This window comes from Gavialis gangeticus, unplaced genomic scaffold (assembly GCF_001723915.1).
Source record: "Gavialis gangeticus isolate Ggan-Ray unplaced genomic scaffold, GavGan_comp1, whole genome shotgun sequence".
NCBI classification, from domain to species: domain Eukaryota; kingdom Metazoa; phylum Chordata; order Crocodylia; family Gavialidae; genus Gavialis; species Gavialis gangeticus.
The window spans coordinates 81,886,540-81,912,812 of record NW_017729031.1 but is presented as its reverse complement, the minus strand read 5'-3'; the positions used below and the strand labels follow the sequence as shown (position 1 = coordinate 81,912,812).

At 45.9% G+C, this 26,273-nt stretch overlaps 1 protein-coding gene across 7 annotated transcripts in view; it reads right to left on the bottom strand.

Annotated features, from left to right (window-relative positions):
* Positions 1 to 26,273, bottom strand: part of SPATS2L (spermatogenesis associated serine rich 2 like) — a 202,276-nt gene that overhangs the window by 90,537 nt on the left and 85,466 nt on the right. For 6 of the 7 annotated variants that reach the window (XM_019523180.1, XM_019523185.1, XM_019523181.1 and 3 more), the window contains 2 exons: positions 19,565 to 19,693; positions 11,972 to 12,026 (listed from right to left, as the gene is read on the bottom strand). In XM_019523180.1, coding sequence (XP_019378725.1) covers positions 11,972 to 12,007 — 36 coding nt within the window. In that variant the 5' untranslated portion in view covers positions 12,008 to 12,026; positions 19,565 to 19,693. The remainder of the gene's footprint in view (positions 1 to 11,971; positions 12,027 to 19,564; positions 19,694 to 26,273) is intronic. The other variant, XM_019523184.1, reaches the window with a different exon arrangement.

The window sequence follows — 26,273 nt, the reverse complement described above, 5'->3', positions numbered from 1 at the left end:
TAAAACTTTCTAATTTTTCAAAAGAGTATTTCACTCTAAACATATCTTCTATCACTTTCACGATCTCTCTTCCATCCTAGGCTTTTCCGCAGTACTTTCTCAACATTACCATTCTTGCTTTAAATGCACAAATACCCCTAAAGTTCCTTATAAGCAAATCTGACCACATTTGGTTGTTCTGATTTATAATAAAAAATACCCCCATTCCTATTATAGGTGCCTCTAATTTTTTAAATGACAATAAAATAAACCAAAAATCAGGACCACCCCACCCAAAAACCTCAGTGTCAACAAGAGATTTCTCCTCACCAAAACTTTACTTTCCTCACCTCAGGCATGAATAATCATGCCTTTCTTATCTTAAGCTATTCAGCCACTCAGGCTAGGGACAGACATGCAAAAAGCTGGAGCTTGAATTGATTCAATCTTTGCAGGTTAGTCTAACCTGCCTAGATTGAACCAATTTGCAAGTGAATAAACATTCACTGTTAACTCTGGAAATGCAGGCACATGCCTGCAGTGGCTCAGGCCAGAAGCCAGGGAGCGTGCTGGGGGGCGTGGCCAGTCCCAGCAGCAGCCTGGAGTGAACTGGTCAGGGAAGGGGTTTTATTCCCCCCTCCCAGTCCCACTGGCATTGACCCCGAAATGGGGTCTGCCTGGTACCCCTCCCTTGCTGCTGAAGTTGCAGGGTGAGGGCACAGCCAAACACCAGCCATCATGGCCCCCTGAGGCAGGGGGCAGGGAGGGTTGTTATTTTTCCCTCTGTCACCAGAGGACCACAGTAGGGTCTGCCCACTCCAAACACCACCTCTGCAGATTGCTCCCTGCTTGGGGTGAGCAGCAGGATAAGCCCCCTCCTGCCCCCTTCACCAGATGGCAGAGGGAGTGGGGAATAACTCCCCTCTCTGCCTCCTTGCCTAAGGGGCCATGCCAGCCAGCTTCTGGCCATGCCCTTGCCCTGCCACTGGAGTGGCAAGGGGGCAGGGTCCTTGATGTGGGCAGCGCCCCCTATCATAGTGTCCGGGGACCATGAGACTTCCTGGCAGGGGTGGAGGGGCTGCGCTGCTGGTGAGGGCGGGATCAGGGGGTCAAGGCTGCTATGGACTGCACAGGGTGAGCAGCAGCACTGGGGCTTAGAGGGGCGGCCAAAGCCCACCAAAGCTCCCTAGTACTGCTGCCCCTTGCCCTGCGCAGCCCATGGCAGCTCTGACCACCCCACCCCCTCATGCAGCACAGCCCCCCCACTGGGAAGACGCAGGTGCTCCGGGACACCACAATAGCAGCTGCTGCCCCCATCATAGTCCCTCTCCCCTCACCACTCCAGCAGCAGGGGTGGAGCATGGTCAGAGGCAGGCCAGCATGACACCCTTAGGTGAGAAGGCAGGGAGTGGTGGGGTTTCCCCCCTCCCTCCTGTGTTTGGAGGAGGGGGCAAGAGGGGCTTATCCTGCCACTTGCCCCACTCAAGAAGCAATTGGTGGTGGTGGTGGCCAGGGCTGGCAGACGTTTGCCCACACCCCTGCCCCTGCCACTGCAGCAGTGAGGGGGGAGTATCAAGCAGACCCCAGCTTGGGTCCATGCCAGTGGGGCAGGAAGGAGGGAATTAAGCCCCCTCCCTGGCCAGTTCACTCCAGGCTACTGCCGGGGCTGGCCATGGCCCTGCCACTGGAGAAGCCAGTGAAGAAATGCCTGACAGGTCCATGCTGGTGGGACAGGGGAAGAGACAGGGGGAATAAACTTCTTGCCTGCTCCCTTCCGGGGCCAGCATATGGCCAGGCCTCCGCCTCTGCTGGGGAGCAGAGGGCCAGGGCCAGCCTTGCTCCACTGGAACAGAGAGCACAGCCCAGCCCAGATAGCACACCAGGATACTGGGGGCCTCTGGTTTAACTTAAACCAGGTAGGGGTCTGGGACACAAGTTGCATAAACCGGTCTGAGCTGAATCAGTTAAGACTGATACTACATTCAACCAGGTTTATCTCAAACCAGTTTTAGCCATTTTGAAACTGGTTTATGTGCACTGAACTTACATTCTGTTACAGCTTTAAATCAGTTTCTGATCACTTAAACCAGTTTGTGTATAACTCCTGTCCCTAGCCTCAGTGAAAATAAAGTGGCCCAAAAGAATGTCTTCAGGGCAAACAGCCCCTGACTGGTGCAGTAGCATAACAATGGGTATACAAGCACAAGCCCCTGGGGAGGACAGAATGAAGCCAGGAGGTTGTCTCCCCCTCCATCACCCTCTACATCCTGCATTGTTCATGGAGCAGCTCCATTAGTGGGGAGGACAGAGCAGCAGTAATGACAGGGTTGGTGGCACATGGACAGCTGTAGTACGGTACAGGGGCAACAGTGATCAGAAACATGCTATAGGCAGGGGGACAGGAAGGGGAAGCTGTCAGAGAAGGCTAACTGTTTGCTTTTTTTTACCTCCAAAAAAAAAAACTCACTGTTTAAATGGCCACTCAACACACACTTTAGTGGCAAAAAAAGGTGGTGACATCTTCCCCCTTCCCCTCCCCACCTGCCAGCAACAAATCTCCTACCAATGCCCTTGCACCATATACCGCATACCACCCAGGGTGCAGACCTGACTAGTTATTAGGGCTGTGAAAAACAGCAGCGTTCTGCTTCGACATCCGTTCAGAAGTTTCAGTGGAACAGTGTTTCGTTTCAAATTTTGTTTCATTTTGAAAGCACTGTTCCATTCCGTTCCATCAAAATGGTTTCACTGTTCCTCTACCCAGCACTGCGATCGGGCTGGGGAACTCATCATAGCGCTGGGGAGGGGAACTCAGCTGGGCTGTGATCAGCTTCCCGCAGCCCCATGGAACTCAGCCTGGTGGCGGGAGGCGGAGCACAGTGCTGGATGTGCCTGCCTTCCGCCTGTGGGCTGATGGAGCCAATTAGAGTGCACCCTGGTGGTGGAAGGCGGGCAGAGCCGGCACTGAACTTTTATTAGCTCTGTCAGCCCCACCAAGTGCATCCTGGCCATGGGAGGCGGGGAGAGCCAGGGCTGCACTCCCTGCCAGATTGAGCCACATGAGGCTGCAGAGCCACTGGAAGCGCAGCCCTGGTTCTCCCCTGTCTCCCACCACCTGGCTGGCTGCTTTGAAACTCAAAACATTTTGAAATGAGTTGAAACAGTGTCAAAATGAAACAGCCAGTGAAATTTCGCACAGGCCTACTAGTTATGCCTCTGGCCACATCCCTCTCTCTTAAAACTGGTAGAATGCCAGCTCCAGTACTCCATTGTGGCTGTACATTATGAATACAACTGCATCCAGCAAGATCCTTTGATCTCATTCTTACCTACTCAGACAGCCTGATAACTCCAGAATCCAATCTTGTCTCTGCTGGTAAGGTATACTGGTAATGCACTTTAATTTCAGACTATCTCCACTAAAAGTTATGGGGTTACTCTGCATTCAAAGCAAGGAGAGAGAGCTGATTTTGGCCCACCTTGTCCTCTAAATACGGCATATTAATCAGAATAGTATTGGATCCCCTCATGAGTAACACAGTTTCAGCAGTCTATGCCAGCTATGGAAACTTTCATTATGCTCCCTAGCTTTATAGGCCAACACTTATGAAAATCTCTAAAACATAGAATATGTAACAAACTAAGCACACAAAGTCTTTGTGCTGAAACACTAAGAATTAACTATAAGAATATCTGTAACTTCAGTAGTAGTACATTCACTTCAACTTCAAAAGTTAGGTTGCATATACTGTGTTTAAGAGCCCATCTTATTTAGCAACCTAGACTGAGTCACTTTACTAACTCCTACCAACTTGTAAAATGAAAAAGCACATATCCTTGTCATGGGATGGGGACCCCAGGGATGGCTGTGATGCCCCAAAGGCTCCGTGCCCATACCAATCTTGCCCAACAGGCACCTTTTTCCTCGCCTGCCATGTCTTGCTGGTAATTATAATATGGGAAGGCTGCTCTTGAGTTTGTGTTTGGACACAGTCCTGATGGACTCTGCGAACCCTGTGGATTATTGGACCCCTTTTTGGGTCCCACTCAAAACAGATGCCTCACAGGACACCCTCAGCCTTATGGGCTAGATGCATGGGTCCAAAACCACCCCTTTACCATGCCCCAAGCCTTGCAGATGGTATTTAAATGTTGCCTCTCTGAGGCCTTGCTATAGTTTGACCTCCTGTCATCACCGGGCTCTCCGTAGCCCTGTCTCTGCACCTACACTGGCGCTGGGCACTCCGCAGCCCCTTTGTCACCATGCCCCCTGTTGCTGGGGTCCCCACACTGCAGGGGGCCTCCAATGATGCCTCCTCCATCCCCAAAAGCCTCAGCCCAGTCCACCGGTCTATAAACAGCAACCAAAATATGAGGCCCTGGGCTATAACATAATACAAGCAGTTTAGGGTGTGCTCTGTCCCTTTAAAAGAGTCAAACTTCCCCCCAGCACTAAGTGCTTTGTAGGCCAGGGTACCTGGTGAGCTCCTGGAGCCCCACTAGTCCTATATGCAGCATATCAGGCAGCCACAGCATCTCTGGGCAATTTTTCCCTGGAAACTCCTTCCCCAGGCTGCTGCCAGAGAACCAACTCCTGCTGGTCTCAGTTCATATGTGCCCAGGGCCCTGCCTTCTTCCGGTCAGCTACCCGAGTGCAGGTGCAGACTAATCCCTTGTTAGTCTGCTGCCATAGTAACCTGCACCTGTGGGGTTTCTGCCTGGCTCTTAGGGGTTTCTCCCCAGGCATCTTCTGCTCTTGAAGAAGCAGGCACCTTAGTGCCCTGCAACAGTCCTAAAATAAATGAGTGACTGATCGCAAAGAGAACATCTGGGATTGTCCCCATTTTGAATGAACTATATTTAACACATCACTGCAAATCCTCACCATGTTTCTGGTTGTGGGGAGGTTGAATGGAGGGAGTCATGGAGGTACGTGGGCAATGATCCTGCAAAAATGTAAATAGAACATGTAAATTTGTGTGTGCGCATACAGTCCTGTTGGCTTTGTGGAAGCCTCTAGGATTTGGGCCTTCACAGATAACACAATGTGCTAGCACTGGGAAAACAGGGAGGGAAATAAACAGTTATTAGGCTTTGGAATGATTATGATATAATTTTTAATTGAAGAAAAAGGTTGGTCAGGCTAGGTAATATAAACCCCCCAAAATACCAAACCAAACCAACCTCAAATGGAAAACAACCCCCAACATTTACAAAAAAAAAAAAAGAAAGAAAAGAAAAAAGAAATGACTCATAATTTTCATCCCGCTGCAGCTGCTGTCTGACTGCTTCACACATTACATATTCTAGTTTTCAAGGGGGACAGAGGTGTAACCTTGACTTTATTTTCAGATTGTAGTAAATTTATATAAATGCATTCACCCATTTTTTACTGCATACAAGTCAGGTTCCCTTTTAGTTGCTTTAATAACAGATTTATGCATAACATTAAAATCAATTCAGAAAGACAAATTTATTTTTCCTTTGCAAAGGTTTTGGAAACCTCTGATCAAAAGGGCTGAATTTGCCTGATGAATTTTTTAGAAAAATAAGATGTGCCATGGTCACAGATACTTAGCATACACTTAGTGAACCTGATTGCCAACTGATGTAAATAGCATAGTTCCAATGACTTCTGTAGGTCTGTGCTCATTTACAGCAGTTCTGGAACTGGTCCATTATTTGGCCACATCTGGCCCAATCTGGTCATCAGATTGTTCTTTCCATAGAAAAAAGACAGCAATTTAGCAATTGTCGTTAACCTACTTTCCCTTTGGCATGACAACTGATGACACTAAATACTAATGGGATACAGAATTAAATACAGAAATAAAGAAAGCAGCTATGCATACAAGAATATGAACTGATCCAATCATTTCCTACTTTAAAATCCATATGCGTATGGACCCAGGAACTTGACAAAAAAAGTAAAACACTTGATACTTGCACAGAAATGGATCCAGGGTTTCGTAATGAGAGATACGGGAGCAACTGGAACTACAGAGGTGGCTGTATCACCCATTCCCAGCCTTCTTCTCCCCACCCCCATGCAGTGGGGTGGGTAGATCACACTGCAGAAGCAGCAGTCTGGGACTCTTTCAAGTCCACAAATCAGGTAAAAATCCCCACCTCCTTCCCCTCTCTGCTCAAAGGCATGTCCCCTCTCTCCCCGGCCTGCTGCTGCTGTCCCCACTGCCCTGTGAGTGAGGGGAGCTCCATAGCCAGTTCCACCCAGCTGTGCAGGGCCTGTGCTCAGTCCGGGACCTTGGCAGCGGTAGGCAGGCTCCTCCTCCCTGCACCTGCTCCTGGGCTGGTGGGGAACACTCTACAGGAGTGGGAAGGGAGGAGGAACATACCTGCTGCTGCCACTGTCCCAGGCTGAGCCCAGTCCCTGTGCAGTTTGGCTGGGGCAGCCAAGAGTGGTTCTAGGGACAGTGGCAGAGGCAGGCAGTAACGGGGAACAGGAGCATTAGGGAAATACATGAGCACAGGGAGGAATGGAAGTGGGGAACTCCTACCTGCTTGTGGGGACTTAAAAAACTCCCCAGCTGCTGTTACTGCAGCATGGCAGGAAAGGGGGCATGCCCACCACCACCATGGCATCCCTCTGAATTCATCTTTGCACTTGCAATAGATATCAGCAGATCTGGGGTGGCAATATCTGGAGTGAATAAAAGTTCTGCTCCAATTCTTTATTCCTAACTTTAGGCAAAACGTGAACCAATGGCTTGGGAAACCTTCCCCTTATAAAAGTGATTAAATTAGTATGTACAAAAATTAAGTCACATAATAAATGATCCAGTCACTGAGTTGCATGGTCAGATTTACTATACATTGCCTACTAACAGTCTAACATTAGGAGATGAGGTTTACTGACAATATTTTCTATTCCAAAATTCATCAAGCTAGTCAATTTTTAAACTCTGGGCTACCATCAAAGGCTAAAGTAGATAGCCATCCACTGAAATACAGTCTCATATTCCTCAAAAAGGAAAAAGTGATCCAACAGTTAACAATAAAAATAAATGGAGAAAAGCACTGGGCATCTGCTCTGCATGACTAAACTATGCACATCAGAAAATGAACAACTCCTTGCTGAGCATTATAAAGCAAAGAGATTCTATATCTTTTTGGAAGCAAGACAAACACATGGAAAGAGAAGGGAAGAGTATGGTGGACATAAACAGCTGGACAGAGGAAGGGTGGCTAGGAGCTGGAACCAACTTCCAAGGGAAGTGGTGCTGGCCCCTACCCTGGGGGTCTTTAAGAAGAGGCTGGATGCCTACCTGGCTGGACTCGTTTGAGTCCCATTTCTCTTTTTGGGGTTTTTTGTTGTTCTCCCGCCCTGGCGGGGGGTCGGGCTAGAAGATCTACTAGGTCCCTTCCGACCCTTAATCTATGAATCTATGAATCTATGATGTATGTCAAGAGCTCATTCTCTCTATATATGTGGTTTCCTCAGGAGCTTCATTGACATGCAGTAGGTATGAGGAAGTTTGTGACTGTTCATTCAGACAATACCTCTGATAAAGCCTCAATAAGAGGCTCTAGGGTCAGAAGCTGTCTTGGTTCATCAGGTCTTTACAAACCAAAGGCAATATCTAAGCTATTAACTGTTAGGAATGATCAATTCTGATGTGCGTTACCTGACTGAAATGCTGACTATTTTATTCGTGAATGCTGAGATAAGATGGCTATGAACCTAAAACGATTATTATTCACCCAAGGTTGCAGGCTGTTAATTCTTTGCTCTGCTACATTTTAACTCTGTCTTATTCCAAGGGATTTTTATGTGCTGTACAGCCACATTTAAAGTATCCTAGTTCCATATCACTCTCTCTGCCTGCTTCTCCAACCTAAGTGTTTAACTGCAAAACTGAACAATCTGTCCCGTGTTAAATAAATACTCTCAACATCCAGTGGGAAAAAACAGCTCATCTAGGAATATAAATTCTTGAATTTATGTTTTCTCTAGGGCTGCTCAAAGAGGGAGAAGTCTTCACAATCTACAAGTTTTCAGGGTAGGTAATGTATATTATGATATAATGGGGTTTGAGCATATTCTGCAGCTATGAATTGCCCCTTTTATTGTGTCTTCAGTCAGAATATTGTACTTTCTGAACCAAGCTGTGCCCTCCGTTATACCTAGGGCAACGTCCATGAAATCATCAAACTTAATGCAGCTATCACTGAGACATATATACAGCAACAGACACTGAGAGCAACAGGCTCCACTGGTTTTAACTTGTAGTTATTCCATACTTAAAACCTGTACCAGTGGGCATATCTACATGAAATGCTAATGGTGCAGTAGCCTAACAACACTGCACAGTAGTGTGCCAGGCAAAAACCAAGCTAATACGCTACTGCGCAGTAGTATTAGGCTACTGCTCAGTAAGCACCACTAAACAGCCATGCACCCATGCCACTGCACAGTAGCATGTATTACTGCACATTTATTTAGTACTCTGTTAACCAAGTACTAAATTTAATGTGCAGTAACTAACATTAATGAATGTGTAGACGTGCCCACCGAGAGGCAGATTTAGCTTAATGAAGCCATGTACGCAAGTTATAAGCAAGACATAGTTTGGCCCTTTCTGCATAATCCTGAATTTAAAATTTCATCTCTCTTTCCCAAATGTTATTCAACAACAAGTAATCTAATATTGAAGGGATGTTGCCAACTTGATTTTATTTAAATGGACATTTGGTTTCTGTAACAGACTTTTCCAATACAGGCAGTGTGGACTAATTTCTTTTCAAATTATTTTAGTTTTCCTGCTCTCTGGGTAATACTGGCTTGGACCTTCTCAGCAAGAAACAAATAGACTGAGGATGGACTCCTACATCATTTGCCCTGGATTATGTTAGTAGTGGCTAGAACAAAGCATACTGGACATTATTTACTTGCTGATTTTCATAATGCTGTTTTCTACTGACAGTTATTATCCCTTATTCTCTGCCCTGGATTATGCACAGCAAGCAGTTATACTATTCTGGGCCCAAACTGCAAAGTAGTCTGTGACTCTGAGGACCACATCTGTCTCCCGGTTTCCCACAAACTATAGAGAGTGATAGTACCCTGTTCTGTATTTATCACAGTTCCTCTCCTTGTAGTTGTACAAGGATGCAACTCAATGCTTTATCTCTTTAATGTCTTCTAGGTTTTTGGCAGTTAATTCACGTCATCAGAAACTGCAACCATTACTGTTTGCCTTGTCCGCTCCTTTGAGCACCATAATTTCAGACCTGTGGTATATCATGGAGTTCACTTGGACCAAACCGTAAAGCAGTTTGTTGCATTCGTAAGGAATGGTAAGGACTGTCTTGCTTGTTCACTTGGATCCAATGTGTGGCTGCTGCTGCCAAAGAATGCAGGCAGGAGCACATTCATGGGAAAACTCTGTGGTTACTGAAGTTACCAGATCTGTATTCTCTGGGGGGCAGAGGTGTGGGGTGAGAAGGATGGCATCAGGAAGGGCTGGCAGGGTCTGCACGAGCCCATGAACCTCTATAGCATGTCTGACTATCTTCAGAGACTATCCTTGTGCGCTGCCTTGGAAATCCCCCCATGCTCAGTCATAGCAAGGCCAGAAGCCATGCTGCAATTGGCTCCTTGCCCCAAGCTGCCTGGGTTACCTTGCAGAACAGCTACTCAGAGGGGGTGTTAAGAGGTTTATGGTATCTAAAGAATTCCTGGGCACTCTTTGTACTTGACAAGGAACATACCACTAATTGGCAGAGAGGAAGGTAGCCTCACAAATAGATGGGAGAGAAGAGTTTTGAAGAGTTTTATTTTACAGTATAAGGCTTTACTACGTCTATATTTCTTCTGAAGTACATTTTCCTCTCTATTGAGCTTTGTAATCCATGTAGACCTTGAATTTTAAAGAATGGTTGAACATAACATTGAGTATGACAGCATTTAATTAATTCAGACTGAGCTTCATGCCAGCTTACTGGTTAGAATATCAAATTGATCTTGTATATGCTCAGACGGAGGAATTCATAGTGTGCAGTCCGAAAGCTCAAGAATGGGAAACGAGTGTAAAAAAAAGCTCTGATCCAGGACCACCCATCATATTCATACCACCATGGTGATATTCCAAGACCTGGGCACCAAAGCTGAAATATTTGTACAGTGTTCTTTGGGGGTTTTTTTGTGCTCTTGGAGAGCAGTAGGGGGTAATTAGATTTGAGGAAGTTTGTTGAAACCTACAGTTTTCTACACACCATGTGCAACAGCCAGTACTAAAAACAGACCATATGCATAAATAGCAGTCGATACTAAGCAATTTGATCCTGTAATATGTATTATTGTAATTCAAGGTCATCAGGACATAGTTTATGGTTTGTGTAGAGCTTTTGAAACATCCTGCAGGCAGATACTGTATTTCCTAATACAGGGGTGATCTGATGGCCACCTATACGTTTATCAGGGGTGACCACCAGGATCTGGGGGAACGTTTGTTCACCAGAGCACCCCAAGGGATGACGAGGTTGAACGGTCATAAACTACTGCAAGACCATTTCAGGCTGGACATAAGGAAGAATTTCTTTACTGTCTGAGCCCCCAAGGTCTAGAATAGCCTGCCATTGGAGGTGGTTCAAGCACCTACATTGAACACCTTCAGGAGTAAATTGGATGCTTATCTTGCTGGGATCCTATGACCTCAGCTGACTTCCTGCCCTTTGGGTGGGGGGCTGGACTCAATGATCTTCCGAGGTCCCTTCCAGCCCTAATGTCTATGAAACCTATACTAGGCACAGCATGCATCACTAAACATACCGGTGCAACAACATTAGGATACCAATCTCTCTTCAGCCCGTGTCATGGTGCCCGTCTGTGGTAGCTGGAAGGTCATGGAAAAACGACCCATGAAAAAAAGTATGCCCTTTATAAAGGAGCATGGGACTAGTGAGGCTCCAAGGTCAACCAGAACAGACAGTGAAACGGATGTATACACACATACTGCTGTCAAATGCTCTGTTACACTGAAAGACAAAAATCATTTTTGCTATCTTTTTAAACAGTAATTTTAGGTACTAACTGTAACTATAACACAGACACTTCTCAATCAGAAACAGTGTTTTCAGAGGAATGCATGGGTCTGTACAAAGCTGTATTGTATACAGGAATGACTATCATTAAGAAGCATAAGATTGGAAGGGATTTCACAGGTCACAATCCCCTGCACACATACTGGATTCACTGTTCCTAACCAATCTTACACAGAGGCCTATTCAGCCTCTTCTTGAAAACCTCCAGCGAAGGAGATTCCACAGCTTCCAAAAGCTGCTTGTTCCATTGTATTCATATTCTTATAGGTAAGAAAACTTTCCTGAGGTTTGATCTAAATCTACTTTGATGCACTTTAAATTCTTTGCCTCGTCTCCTGTACCCTGTGGTAAAGAACAATTTTTCATCAACTTCTTTATGGCTTCCTTTCAAATATCTGAAAGCTGCTATCATTTCTCCCTCTCTCCCCTTAATCTCCTTTTCTTCAAACTAAACATACATAGTTCCCTCACACGGCTTGCATTTCAACCCCTTTATTATCTTTGTCATTTGTCTCTGAATCCTGTTCTGTTTCTTTTCATCCCTCTTAAAAAAACATGTCCCCAAACTGAGCACAGGACACCAGTCAAGGCTAACCAACATTGAGTGGTATTATCACCTGCCATGCCTTGCATACCAAGTGCTTTTCTCTGCAGGGCTCTCTGCAGCACAAGAGTTTGAGAGGATGCAAAAATATGCAAGGGAATAACAGAGGTCTAAATCAGAAAACAAAATTTTCACCCAGCAAAGTGAACAATTTATATTTTTATCACCCAACATTAAGATACTATTCCTATAAACTCATGAGTGCACTTAAATGTAGGCATGAAGAAAATGTATATTAAAGTTCAGAATATGAATACGTGTTTGCAGGACTGTGGACTAAATATGAATTCATAGTTTAGGAGTTAGCTGATTAACTGTACTTACCTTCTCCTTGATGTTTGCAGAACTGACTTCTGCCATCTATTCTGATAAGAATGCTCTCTGTAGAAGGGAGAAGGAGTAAGAGAGATTAAATTTTCAGTTTTTAGTGCTGAGAATGCTAAGTGTGAAAGACCTTGTGCAGGTGCATAACTTTATGCATGTGTGCAGCATCAGAAACCAACTCAATATTATGGCTGAATATCAGAGACAACTAATAACCCCCAAAATACGTAACCTGAACAACTAAAATGTCCAATTCTTTCTAAAATTAGATCTAAAAATGTGATACAATATAGTCTGTATCCAATAAATAACTTATATTTGCTGTGTGACATACTGCCAGTATAAATATATGCAGACTGGGTGTCAATCTTTTCCCATCTACATCCTTCTGTCTGCCTTAGTTTGCTCTTTCCTAACACCTTCCAATTTTGAAGGCAGGGTTTGTCCAGGGTGTTTTTGATTTCTCATAATTTGTTATTCAGCAGTGGCTGAACAGTCCCAAAATCAGGTTCTAGGTTTTCTTTAAAAGGCTAATGCTTCTTGAATGTTCTACAAGATGCAACTAAAAGGGTGCTGGTGGAAGTGACTCACATGATTGGCCCCTTGAAAGCACTTTACAGCTGTGCCCTGACAGAAGTGCATGGCTGCAAAATGCTTTAAAAGTGCCCGATTGCATGACAAAGTAACCCTCATTATATGAGGGTTCAGACGAAGGCGCTCCAAAGTGGAGCCCCCTGTGGCTCCACTCCATTCCCACTCCCTCCAGCGCAGGCTGGACAAACCCCAGCCTGGAGTTCCATTCCATCCCTTCTACCCCCTCCCATTACGCAGAGAATACTGGAGTTGGGAGGGAAGGGGGGCAGGGCCAGGACATGCTGCAAACATGCAGCATCTCCTGGATCAGCTCAAAGTGGAGCTCAATCTCCCACTCCCAGCAATCCAACAGGGAACGTCTGTTGGGTTGGAGGAGGGATGGGGGTCACTGTAACTCATGGTGCTTTCTGTGAAGCACCATGAGTTACAGTGGGGGAACTGCACATCTGTCAGCACCCACAATGACTTAATGACTGGCATTTTCAAGGCTGATGGGGATTTTGTCACACATCTCTCTTAACATCCCCATGGGTTGTGTGGCTAACCTTCTAAGTCTGCTTTGAAAATTCTTAGTCTCTCAATTGAGTCTGCCTGAAGCTATTAAAATGTCTGCAGTACTCCTTCATTTACATATCCATTCAGTTTAAAACTGACAGAAATTGCATACAAACAGCAAGGAGCTAAAAGAAGGAAGGAGTCCAATAGTCTAACCTTGTTTCCATCGAAGTCAACTATCGTTGACTTTAGTAGGGGACAGAACTGGGACATAAATTTCTAAACAAGTCATATAAAAAATCTTGGTAAGAGAGAATTTAATTATGATGCAGGCACAGCCAAAGGGAGCAAACCTGATGGTACACAAAATACCTGTACAAGATTATATTGTGGATAAAAAACCCCAAGAATGAAATAATTCTAAGTTTTTAAGTTATACCATTCTCTTTCTCCCTTCTTTCTTCCTTTCCATTACAACCCCTTGCAATCATGCTTAATTCAAAGGAATTCCCATATTTATACTGATTCACTCTCACCGTTGTTGAAAGCAAGTAATCCTCTGAACATTATGCCTTTCTAGTGCAACAAGTCATTGGAATTTGAACTGTAGAAACCAAGTGCTTTCACTGAGGCATGGCCTGAGAGCACTTAATCTTCTTGTGGGTTTTGAGGGTGTATTTGCTTTTCTAATAGAAAAGATGATATTTCAGTAACTGTGTTTTTAAAGATAATGTGACTGTGTTGCACAATGAGAAAAAGAAGGTAAGAAAAAGAAAAGGGTATTAAACACTTCTGAATTCCTGATTTGACAAAGAGAAAGTAGTGGGTAAATTGCCAGCTTTACAGAAATTGTCCAGAAATAGTCTTAGCAGGCCAGAGAAACAGAAATTACTCCTTTTCTTTCCTAACTAACGTAGCTTGAAATGAGGGAGTAAGCTGACTGACTGTCACTGAACATACTTTTTACTGTAACACGGTGCACTAAAGACTAAACTCTACACTCCACACCAGTTCCCAACCTGTATTAGCGACTCCCCTTCTCTTCTCTCCACCCCACACCACAGCTGTGGCCTACCCATGCTTTAATAGCTTCCTATCTGACAACGGGACCACTCCAAATTTCTCAGTGTCGACGGAGTAGTCAACTTGGATCAAGTCTGTCTTTTTAAACTGATGGGGGCAGAGTTTGTGGGGGAGGGAGGCAGGAAATGGGAGCAGGCAACAGTTAAATGGGGAAAAAAACCTCATCTTGGATTCACGAAAATAAGGTACATGTTATTAGCAAAACTCTCCAAGCAGCCAATTTTTTGCTGCCCCACTGTCCGCCCCGAAGTGCCCATGCAGTTGCTGCCAGCATGGAGCTGATGCCAGAGCTGTGGAGCCCAGTGCAGCTGTTTGCAGCCTACCCTCTGCTTGCTTCCTGCAGCTGCCCACAGCCCAGGCTGGCTACAAACAGTTGTGCCAGGCTCTGGAAGCCTGCCATCACCTCTGTGCCAGGAGGAGGGGAGAAACCGGGGCTGTGCTGCCTCAGGCCCCTCCCTTACCGCCCACTCCAATGCATAGGTGCACGCACCGGTGCAGAGCTGATGCCGGAGCCCAGAGCCTGGAGCCCAGCACTGCTGTTTGGAGCCTCTCGGCTGCAGCTGGCCCCAACTCTGGGGAGCTGCTGCCAGCCAGGAGCCTGGGCTGCTCCCAGCAGGCAGCTGGGATGCTGCAAGCCCTGCTGGGAGTAGCCCAGGCTCCAGCAGCTACCCTGTGCCGGGATAGCTGCTGACAGCCACAGAGCCCTGGCTGGGGGGCAGGGGCAGCAGGGCTGGGGGGCACAGAGCAGCAGGGCTGGGGGGCACAAGGAGCATAGGCAGGGCTAGGGGACAGGGTGGCAGGGCAGGGGGGAAGGGGCTTTGGGTGGGGGGCAAGGGGCACAAGTAGGGCATCTTGCCACGTACCCCTTGCACTCATTTTGTTTTTCTGCCATGACGGCATTCCAACACCTTCCAAGGTAGGCATTGTAGTGTTTTTCAGCACTGCGGCCAAAAAACATTGCCTACCCCTGCCTTACACCTTCTAATACAGGGGCGGGTAATTATTTTGGGCAGAGGGCCACTTACCTAGTTTTGGCAAGCTGTCAAGGGCCACATGGGTAGCCCTGCCCATTGACAGGTGCCCCTCAACCTGGTAACCATCTTGGGACCAATGTCCCAATGTCTTGGGACAGAAGGCAGCTTACCTAGTTTTGGCAAGCTGTCGAGGACCACATGGGTAGCCCTGCCCATTGACAGGTGCCCCTCACCCTGGTCACCATCTTGGGACCAATGTTTCAGGGCAAGCACTGGTGGGGCCCAAAGAGGGGCGCAGGCTGGCAGGGTTCTGTGGAGCTGGGTGCAGGCTGCACCAGCAGGGAGGGGGGGAAGCTGGCCCGGCTCCATCAAGCCCCTGCCAGCTGGGAACCTGTACTCCTGCAGCCCTGCTCTGGGCCCCGCCAGCGCTGGTACCGGGACACTGGTGTGGACCCTGTGCTCCTGCTGGCCCCCCACCCACTCACTCCCAGTGCCCCCAGTCCTGTGGTAAAGGGGGGGGCAGCGTGCAGCCCCAACCCCCTGGTCGACAGCAGGGAAGGAGCTGCTGCTGAGCATGGGGAAAAGTGGCCCCTCCCCTGCCCCATGGCCCATACTCCTTGCTGCAGCCACTCACAACCCATGCACGCACAGGCAGCCCCATGCAGGCTGTAAGCAGGCTGCAGTGTGGGGCACCAGGCATGGGGCAGGCAAGGGGCCGTTTTTCCCTGCGCTCAACAACAGCTTGTAACCTGCCCCTGCAGCCAGCCTAGGCCCCATACTGGTTCCGGGCTCACCCAGCGGGGCTGCATTGGTGTGGAGGAAAGCAACCGCCCCCTGCTTGCCATGCTGGGCAGTGTTTGCTGCTGCCTTCCCGGTGCTTGCACACTGGACAGCCCATGGGCGGTGGGGAAAAACACTGCCCAGCGCAGCAAGCAGGGGGTGCTGCTTTCCTCTGTGCCAAGCTGCTGCTCCCACCATGGCACAGCCCCGACGGGCAAGCCCGGAGCCAGCGCGGGGCCCAGGCTGGCTATCGGGGCAGGTTACAAGCTGGTGCTGACCATGGGGAAAAGCAGCCCCTCGTCTACCCCGTGCCCAGTGCTCTGTGCTGCAGCTGCTTGCAGCCCGCATGGGGCTGCCTGTGCCTGCTCAGGACAGCCCCGCATGGGCTATGAGTGGCTGCAGCAGGGAGCACTGGCCACGAGGCGGGGAAGAGCTGCTTTTCCCTGTGTTCAGCTTTTCCCCGGGCCGCTTTTCCCTGGGGTCCTCCCCTGCCCTTCTCCCCCACTTATCTGAGGTTCCCACACTGGGGTAGCCACATCCTCCCAGGCCAGAAGCCCTACTGGGGCTTCTGGCTGGGGGGCAGGGCTGGGCGGGCCCTGCTGTTGCAGAAGCCTGGCAGAGCTTCCCCTGGGTCCTACTGCCCCTGGCTCCTGTCATTTTTGACGGGAACCAAGGGCAGATAAATATTAATTTTCTAAATCTTTAGGGGCCCAGCAGGCTGGATAGAATGGCCTCATGGGCTGGATGTGGCCCATGGGCGTTTTTTGCCCACCCCTGCACTATATGGATTAAAAGGCATTTTTACCACGTATACATGGGATTACATTTGATGATCTAAAGATCCCTTCTGTTCTTAAAAAATGAGAAATCTATGAAGAATCAAATAAAGAAAAAGAAATGGAATGATATTTTTAATCTTCAGAGTTAACTATAGATTCAGTCTTTCCAAAACATCTTATTAAACAGTTGCTTTTACTATACCAGTAGGAGCAAATTTTAGAACTTGAACATATTGCCAGCCAAATCAATCATGTTAATCCTTTTATTTACTCAGAAAATCTTTTTTCTCTTTATACTCAGCTTCAAAGAATGCTTTTATGTAAAATTAAATTAGCTGATTAAATTTAGCTGAAGTATTTATCCACGATTTACTCTTCGCAGCAATGATTATTCATTTTTAAGCTAGACATGAAAACTTCATACAGCACACAGCCAGATCTGACTTGTGTCTCCTTTGCTATATGCTCCAGGTATTATTATGACTATAGTTTTCCACTAATGGATGTGTTGCTGATTCTGTTATTGTAAGCTACTCCAGGAAGATTTGGCAAGCCATAGAAAACTATGCCTTGAAAAAAAAAAAGTGAAATCATGAACTATTAGGGCACTGTTTTCTTTACAAATGAAATAATTATTTTCCACTTAAGACTTTCACTAATATGTATATTTCAGCTTCTGCAATAAGGATACTAAAACGGATTTTGAACTCTGTTACATTCACCTTCTCCAAGAACAAATAAATGATGAAGTAACTTATATAAAAGTTCTGCCCAGATAAGTAATTTAGTTCAGCTTTACTTGTTACATAAGTGAAATGTAAGTGACATATTTAAAGGGAAAACTTTTTTTAAAAAATCCTTTGTTTTTGTTATTAATAGCAAAGTAGGTTAGAAAAGATTCTTTTTTGGGGCAAGACTTGATTTATTTAACTAATTAATATTGTTGTCTATGAGAATTCTGTCATTCCCCTATGGAAAAAGCGCTATGGTCCTTGTCCTACAAAGAGTACTTGGATAATTATGCATGGGAATAATCCTACTAAACTTAATGCAACTACTCTCAAGTGGGAACTTTCGACATGCACTTAAGTCTTTGCAGATCTTTGGCATCTTTCTTTGCAATTATTTCAAATAACTATTAAAAATAAACTGCAAAAAATATTAATAGCTGCCCAATCCTGGAAACCCTTATACACACAGTTAATTATAAACTTGTACTTGGTCCAATACATTATCTACTTAAAGTTTAAAGCTTGCACAACTGAAGTCTACTCCTGTAAGATTAAAAAAAAAATCAAAATGTACTTATCACTTCAATGCAGCTGAAGTAATGCAAAACACTTCACTCAAGTTAGTTCTATTTTCTAGATTTTAGGGATGCTGTAGTAACTTTCAGCATTGCAAGAAATTATTTAAATGTCCTTAACTAAACAAGATGCAAGCATTTCTTTGGGTGTTCTTGGTTATTGGACCAACCACGTAACTGGAATAAAGCTGGCAAACTTTCAAATGAAAGGCATTCTTTTTCAGGTCTCTGATCACAGGAAACTAAGCACTAGGCTTCTTGTGATCCAAGACCTGATGAAGAATGTTTTGCATTTGAAAACTTACCTAACTTCATCCCATCAACATAGCTGGTCCAAGAAAAGATAACACCCAACAAAATTCTTGCCTCTCACATAACTGCTGGACCATTACGGCTACAACATTACTCCTGCATTACATTAATTAAACAAGTGTATATATGCAATATTTTCAACTCCAAGTATTCAGAAATGATTTGGGGCTCCCAATAATCCTGACAACACCCAAAACTCAGCAGAAAAATAATCTCAGCATTTTTTATTTTCCTTTCCATTTCTTAGGCCTTCCAGGTTCCCATTTTTTAAGCTTTTACTTAAAACCAGGAGGGCTAGAAACTTTCATTACAATATAAAAGCAGGGTGAAATTCTGAAATAACTATGTGACTCCAGGATTTGGACTTTGAGAAAATCCCACAAATATTGTGAAAGGTGTCAAATTATATTTATAGTGAGCCAAAAAATGAGTTGGCTTGGTGGCCCTGGTTAGGCAATGAGCATTTAAAAATTGCAAGGGTACAGAAGTAGCAGATACAGTCTTTTTTCAAACGTGCTGGAAGTTTCATAGTTTCATAGTTTCTAGGGTCGGAAGGGACCTGAGCAGATCATCTAGTCCGACCCCCTGCCATGGCAGGAAGAGCACTGGGGTCAAATGGCCCCAATAAGAAGTAACTTCTATTCATATCTCGTGTGCATCCCACAACACGGGGTTAGTAACATGGTGTACCTGATGCACAGCTAGTGCAGATCTACTTGGCCACACTTGTACCTGTGTGGAGAACTGTGTCATATTGACTGCTGCTCACCACCTTCAAACAGCTGTGCAGCCTGCCAGTGAGGTAGATGCCACCCATGGCACGTGCAGGCTGGGCTGAAGGTTCCATAGTTCTTATGGGCAAAAAGCCTCTTACCGCTAGCTTCTTGGCAAGCTCAGAATCAGACCATAAAATTTGGTAAACACTTGGGGGAAATGAAGTTTCCTTTTGAAAGAAAAGTTTCCGTTATATATAGAGGAGATGCAGGATTAGACTTAAATTCTAAACATTCAATCTAGATACCCCAACTTTCTTAACTTTATAAAAGTGTTTTTATTGATTCGTCAGTGATTCTTCTTGTAAAGTAAGGGCAGCAGAGTCTGAACCTAAATTTGGAGCCTGCTAGTAGTAGTGTGTCATTTTAATTATCAGTGATAGCACAAAAGAAATGATTGAAGCAAGGCCTTTAGCAAAGATTTTTTGCAATGGAAAGAAGTACGGTATATTGTTTGAGTTAACCCGAGCACTGAATATTTAATGCAGAAAACATACCGTATGAAAAGGCTGATGAAAAAGCTTTTCAGTCTGAATGTCAGCTTAAATGCTTTGCCTTGCTCTCACAGCATCTCCTGCTTGCACTTCTGGTTCTGAAATGTCACTGCACACCTGTTGGCAGCTCTTCTATTGCAAAAAAAAGAAAGAAAAGAAAAGAAAAGAAAAAGAAAATGGAATCTCTTATTCAAACAGGTCAGTACTTTCTGATATTGGCTTCCAAACGCATGTTTCCTGGAACAGTAAAATGCTCTCAGTCACTCACAATATCATGCCCCTTAAACATCTGGGGCAAGATGGAAGGCAGTTATATTTCTATATCTACTGTACACTTTCAAATAAGACAGCACATACTAGCTTTGTAAAATGGAGTATTTCCATGTAAGAGCCAAACGACTTACAGGACAAATGCAAAAGACACTTCAGAAATGGTGCAGAGCTTTTCTACCACAACCTGGGTGATGGTCACAGCCTTAACCTACATCGCTTGCTCCTCACAGCACCTACCAAAACAGCACAGTCAAAAAGCCCCCAGATCAAGCAGAGCTTTCCATAACTGGAAAACCCCACTTCTAGAGACACCATTATTGCTAATCTTGTTTACATGGAAGGGGTTCAGATATCAGGATGATAAGCACTAGTGGGGGAAAAAAAATCAAAAAAGTGCAAGCGTAAGAACAAGCTTCAGTGAGTCTAAGGTGGCAGGGACTAACCATGGAGCAGCTGCTCTGTGGCAACTGTGTTTGCTTTTATTCCTGCTTTCATTCAGGGGTAAGCTCTAAGAGAAATAAACAGAAGATCTAAAGCAGTGATTCTCAACCAGGGTGCCACAGCACCATGGGGGGCTATGAGAATCTTTTATGGGTGTTGCAGGGTGCCGTGCAGTTTTAGCGCTGATAGGTATGCAAACACTGGGTGCATCTACACATGTATTAATGCACTTTTTCTAATGCATGGGCAAGTTCATGCCCCAGAGGCAGCTGTGAAGCCCTGAGTGGCCAAGTGACTCCTGCCTGGCTCAATCTCTGTTGCAGCCCTCCCTTAATTGCTCGCCTACCATGCCTTCTTACTAGAGGTTGAAAAAGGGAAGCTGCCCACAGAACTTAGAGTGAGCCTTAGTCTATTTGTGGTGCCACTGGGTCTCTCCTGAACCTCCAGCTGCCTTGATTTGACCCTTAAGCTCAAAAGACACTCTCGGCTGGTCTGTGCTTCTGCATAGCCCCTGCAGCTTCAAGGACTCCATGCACATCTGTGCCCCTCCAGTGCACCTGTAGCTTTAAGGGCTTAATGCATAAATCTGTTTTCTTCCCTACACCATGCCCCAAACCTCATGGATGTTCGCTCTCTTTGATCTTAACTATTTGTACACTCGGCCCCCTTGGGACCTTAGACTCCCTCTGCACTCTCGGACCCTTGGTCCTGCATGCAGCCTCTCCTCCAGGCTCTCAGACCTGCGGTCCTGCACACAGCCCTTCCTCTGGGCTCTCGGATCCGTGGTCCCATGCACCCTTCCTCCAGGCTCTCGGAACCATGGATCCACGCACAGCCCTTCCTCCAGGCTCTCGGACCCGCAGTCTGGCTTAGCCTGCTCTGGGCTTGTGGACCCTCTGGCCCGGCTCAGCCGTTCCCTGTGCTCTTGTACCTTTCGGTCCAGGTCTCAGCCTTTCTCTAGACTCTGGGACCCCTTACTGGACTGCACCCTCAGTCTGAGGGCTCCTGGATTACTGGTTCTCTAAACAGGCCTTAACCCTGTCCCTGCAGGGCTCAAGGCTAAACTATCAGTGCAATTTAAATAAACAAGAAGCATCTCCGCCCTCTGGCAGACACTTCAAACCCTCTACGGGTATAACATAAACAAAAGCCACTTTCCTGTAAAACCCAGTCTCTCAGCCCAGGGAACTTGCCTGCAGAGCTGTTCAGCTACATTCAGGTCCCTTCGGGAGCACTGCAGCCAGGAGCTCCTCACTTCATAGCTGCTGGGGAGAGACTAACTGACTGTACAGGCTCTGGACTTATATAGCTCCAGCCTGAGCCCTCTTCCAGTTAGGTGAGTCTAGCTTCCCCAACCCCCTGCAAGCAGTCTCTCAAACTGCTTGCTCTCTTAAACATCCCAGTGCCTTAAACATCCCAGTGCCCTGCTACAGTGCGCATTAAATTTAGTACGTCCGAGCACCTATACAAGTGCACCAAGGCTGCTTCGATGCACTGTAATTACAGCGCATCAGAGCAAACTCAATTGAGTCTGCTGGAACATCGTAACTACTGCACTCCAGCAGACTCCAGTGTCACACATATCAGCGTCCCCGTGCTGAAAAATGGTGGTAGGGGTGCTTTAACTAAAGCCTGTCAACTGAGCTTCAGTTAAAGCACCCCCATTACCATTTTTCAGCACACAGATGCTGATACACATGATGCTTTGGGAGCTTTAATTAGAGCAGCCCTGCTGCCTTCCACTTCCTGCTGGGGCACCACACGGCTTCCCTGCCTGCCTGTGACCCACCCTGTGCTAAGCAATAAGTAGTAAGCTCTAACGAGTTATCAATGGGATTATCAATTAAATGATTAATTATTTAGTCTTACACATCTATAATCAGTACAGGGGAATGAAAATGTAGATTAAACAGAAACTGAATAAAATGCACACTACAGGGCTAAAACCAGTGCAATGAATCCTGGTTTTCCACATATCCAAGGCAACAAAAAAGAAAAACCTCCTCAGGAATCATGCTTATTCCAATTATTACATGTATGTATTTTATTCAATTGTATTTATTTTAGAATGATTCTTTCCCTACATGGGGCAAACTCCATGTATGAAGTGTCTTACTATTCTGTTTTGGGTTTTTTTGATTTGTTGCTCTATTTTTACTGTGAAAATGTAAGAAATACATATAGTTCTGATACAAACAAAAGTGGTTTTAGAGATGGTTTTCTCTCTAAAACTTAAACCACAGATATTGCATGTGCTGGACTAACACTCCAGTAAACAAGGATTGCCCACTTCTGCTGGACCAACACTCCAGTAAACAGGTATAGCCCACTTTTGCCTACACACAGCTGGCCCAATATTCTGGCCAATCATACTGAAATGAAATCATATTGAAATAGATCTTAGAGGAACTCAGGAACAAACCTGTCCCTGTAATCAGCCTCAGTGGTGCGCTGCCTGCCTACTGGCCTTTTTATTAAATTGTGTAAGAAAAAGCATTCTGGGGCTTTCCAAATAATAGAGCATCTCCAGTCAGGCAGGTTTAGGGCAAAGCTGCCAGACATCATTCACTTAGCGTGACATTACTGCACAAGGCAGTCCTGTGCTGTTTCCCCCACATCTCAAGTGGAGGACAATAATGAACAGTTCACGCCCTCCACCACCCAACCTAGTGAGTTGCCTCCCCTGCAAAGTGCTAGCAATTACCATTTAGTAAATTTAAACTTCAATTCCAGAATATTAAAAAAAGGCAGATACAAAGGTGAAAGAACTCTGATCAATAAGCAGCAGAAGTTTATTAAAAATGAAGCCTGCTAGACAAACGCAATTGCTGTTGTAGACTGAATTACAAATACATCCCAACAGTGAATGCTATAAGAGTGTGGATGTCTCTTTCTGAAATGTGGAGGATACTTCACTGTTTATGACATTCAAATTAGACTATGCACTTGAAAAAATAACCCTGCACTGGTGGTTAGAAAGTAAAAATGATCTAGTTCTGCTGGATTTTCCATCCCTACTTTTAGAAACTGTGAATCCTCAAAACTCCTCAAATTGACCTTCCAGTTGCAAATATACCACATCACCTGCTCAGAAACAAATCTCTTAACTTTGAGCACCCAGACTCTCCTGTATCCTGATTGACAATAATCTCTAATGTAGACCCTTCTCCAATTGCCAAACCATTTCATGTCCCATCACTGATGCACCTCATCATACATCTCCTATACTCTGGGCACATCTACATGTGAATTAGTGTGCTGTAGTTACGGAGCATGAAGTTTAGTACCTGTAATAACAAGGACCAACTCAATATGCAGTACGCAGCACTACTGCATAGTAGCACTGGTGCACAACTTTTTAGTGATGCTAAGGTGCAGCAGACTCATTCTACTGCGCATTAGCACAGCTTTTGCTGTGAGGCGCTAATGTTCAGTAGAATTAGTCTACTGTACATTTAGTGTCTCATATAGACGTGTCCCCTGTGTAAGCTTATCACCTCTTTTTTCCAGTAAATTCTTCAAGTGTCTTATGGCTTAAATATCTCCGATTCTTAGATACCACGTGTCAACTCCTAACTGCCAAAACCCTCCCGTGTTCTTCCATAACAGTATTGGGCTGCTGCTTTACTTTTCCATTTTAGAAGTGTAACCATTCTATTACAAATGGCTCTCTTAGCCATACTACATAGGCATGTGGCAGGATATAACAAGCTTATAAGCAGAAATATAATAAATCTATTCCTATCTTATTAAATGTGAATGTACTTCCGCTGCATGTCGGGAGTACAGTTGCTTGGTAGACTTTCACCAGTCACTGTGGTATGAATTCTACAGTTCTCTTTCAGGATGTTCATACTATATTAATGAAGGACTGTAGCATGTTTTCATTAAGGATTGTTTAATCATTGCCCTTTTCCATTAACATCTTGCAGCTACAAAAAATGGCATGCAAATGGAACAATGGTTTCAGAGCCAACTTCAAAATATAAAACATGATGTTCCAAATATCTAATGATATTGTAGAGGCCTGTCCTGTATTCTGATCCTCTCCATACCTATTTCCTCTACAAAATCCAAATTCATTTTTAAACAGATTTGCTATTTATCTCACATGTATTATCTTGTGTATAGTCTTCCATATGTTCTAAGTGAGGAGAAAAGCAGTAAAGTAAGAGCCATAAGGCCTTGATCCACATGCATAATTCCCATTAATATAATTTTCTAGGAATATTTACAACACTTACAAGGCACTGCAGTTTAAAGTATAATCTAGCTTTGACAGGCTCAGGTATCTGCCCTTCCCAGGGTCTGCCACCCCTAGGCTAAGTACAGACAGTCAGAAAGCCCAGGGCTGAATTGATTCAGTCTTCGCAAATTAGTCTAAGCTGCATAGGTTGAACCAATAAGCAAATAAACAGACATTCACTTTTGATTCAGGAAATGCAGCCTGCAGTGGCTCAAGCCAGAAGCTGGGGGGGTGCTAGAGCATGGCTCCCTGGCATGTAGCCAGCATGGGCTGTGTGTTCACTTCCTCTTCCTGCTGCCCCTGAGGTCTCTGGATTTTGCAGTCCAGAATCATAGCAGCACGACTCTGCAGGGCTGCTCAACACTTCCTCTTCCTGCTTCCAGGTGCCTCTGAGATCTGTAGTCTACAGTCACAGCCAGCACTAAGTAAGCAGGGCAGGGCAGCTCCACATTCAGGGGAAGGGAGGTTTAATCCTCTTCTCTGGCCAAAGACCCCAAGAGGGGTTTGCCGGGGGGGAGGGGCAGTGGGCCAGACAGTGAGACCAGTGAGTCAGCCCTCACTGCTTCAGCTAGGGAGCACAGGGGCAGGGCCAGCCCTGCTCTCTGGAGCAGACAGCACAGCCCAGCCCAGCCCAAGGCTGCAAAGTGCTGGGATGCTGGGGGGTTCCCCAACCTCCTCCCTCTCACCTCCAACCACTTGCTGTTAAATATATAAAGCAGAGGCTGCCTATGAAACCTAGGGAGGCCTACTCCTTGGTGCCTTTTACCTCTCTGTTTCTCAGGCCACAAGTGTACTTCCTCTGTAAGATGACCTAAGTCACCTTATGGATTAGAACTGTGGCCTCCAGCCACCTTCATAGTCATGCCCCACACTTCACAGATGGCTCTCAATTGTCCCTTCATAGTAGACCTCTATATCTAAATCAAAATTAGGCCCACAGACCCCAAAACCCTTGTCCAGGCTTCTGCCTTCCTGACTTTGGTCCTTTATATCTGGTTGAGATTCTTCAGCCTAGGCCCACCACCTTGAACTCTAGCTTCTTGGGTCTCAGACCTAGTAGCTGAAGGTACCTCTCAAGCACCCTATCTGTGGCCTTGTCTGCCCCTGCAGCCACAACTCAGTCCTCTGGTTTTAAGAGTTGTCAAAACATGAACACGTTAACCGCCTTTCACCTAACAGTCACCCCACTTTGGCTCCTTGGCCCACCGCACACCCTAAGCTCTCCATGGCTTTCTTTTTGCAGCCTTAGGGCAGAGGTTCCCAACCACCAGGCCATGGCCTGGTACCAGGCCACAAAGGGTTGGCTGCCAGGTCATGGCATGATCCCTGTACTTGGACCCCCATCTGTCCACCTGGGCAAGCAGCTTCCGTTGGCAGCAGTCACATGGGGGGTTAAAGTTGGGTGGCGGGGCAGCCCTGGGAGGGAGGCAGCTGGCTCATTGTGCCCTGTCCCACTCCCATGCTGGTCTGCAGTATAAAAAAGGTTGGGAACCACTGCCCTAGGGGACCACTTAGGCATGGGCCAGTCCATCGTCTGAAACCCGCTCCTCTCCCTGCTGCCCACAGGGTCAGGCTCCCCTGGTAGCTTTCAGGCCCTGGTTTTATGTGCCCCAGAGCTCAATGCCTTCCTGTCAGCTGGCTCTCCAGTCACACACAGTTTCCACTTTGCTTGATAATCTGCCTGGCCGCTACCTCCTCTCCCCCTCCCATCCCTATCTATTGAAACTGAGCTTAGCTGTTTTTACTTGATCT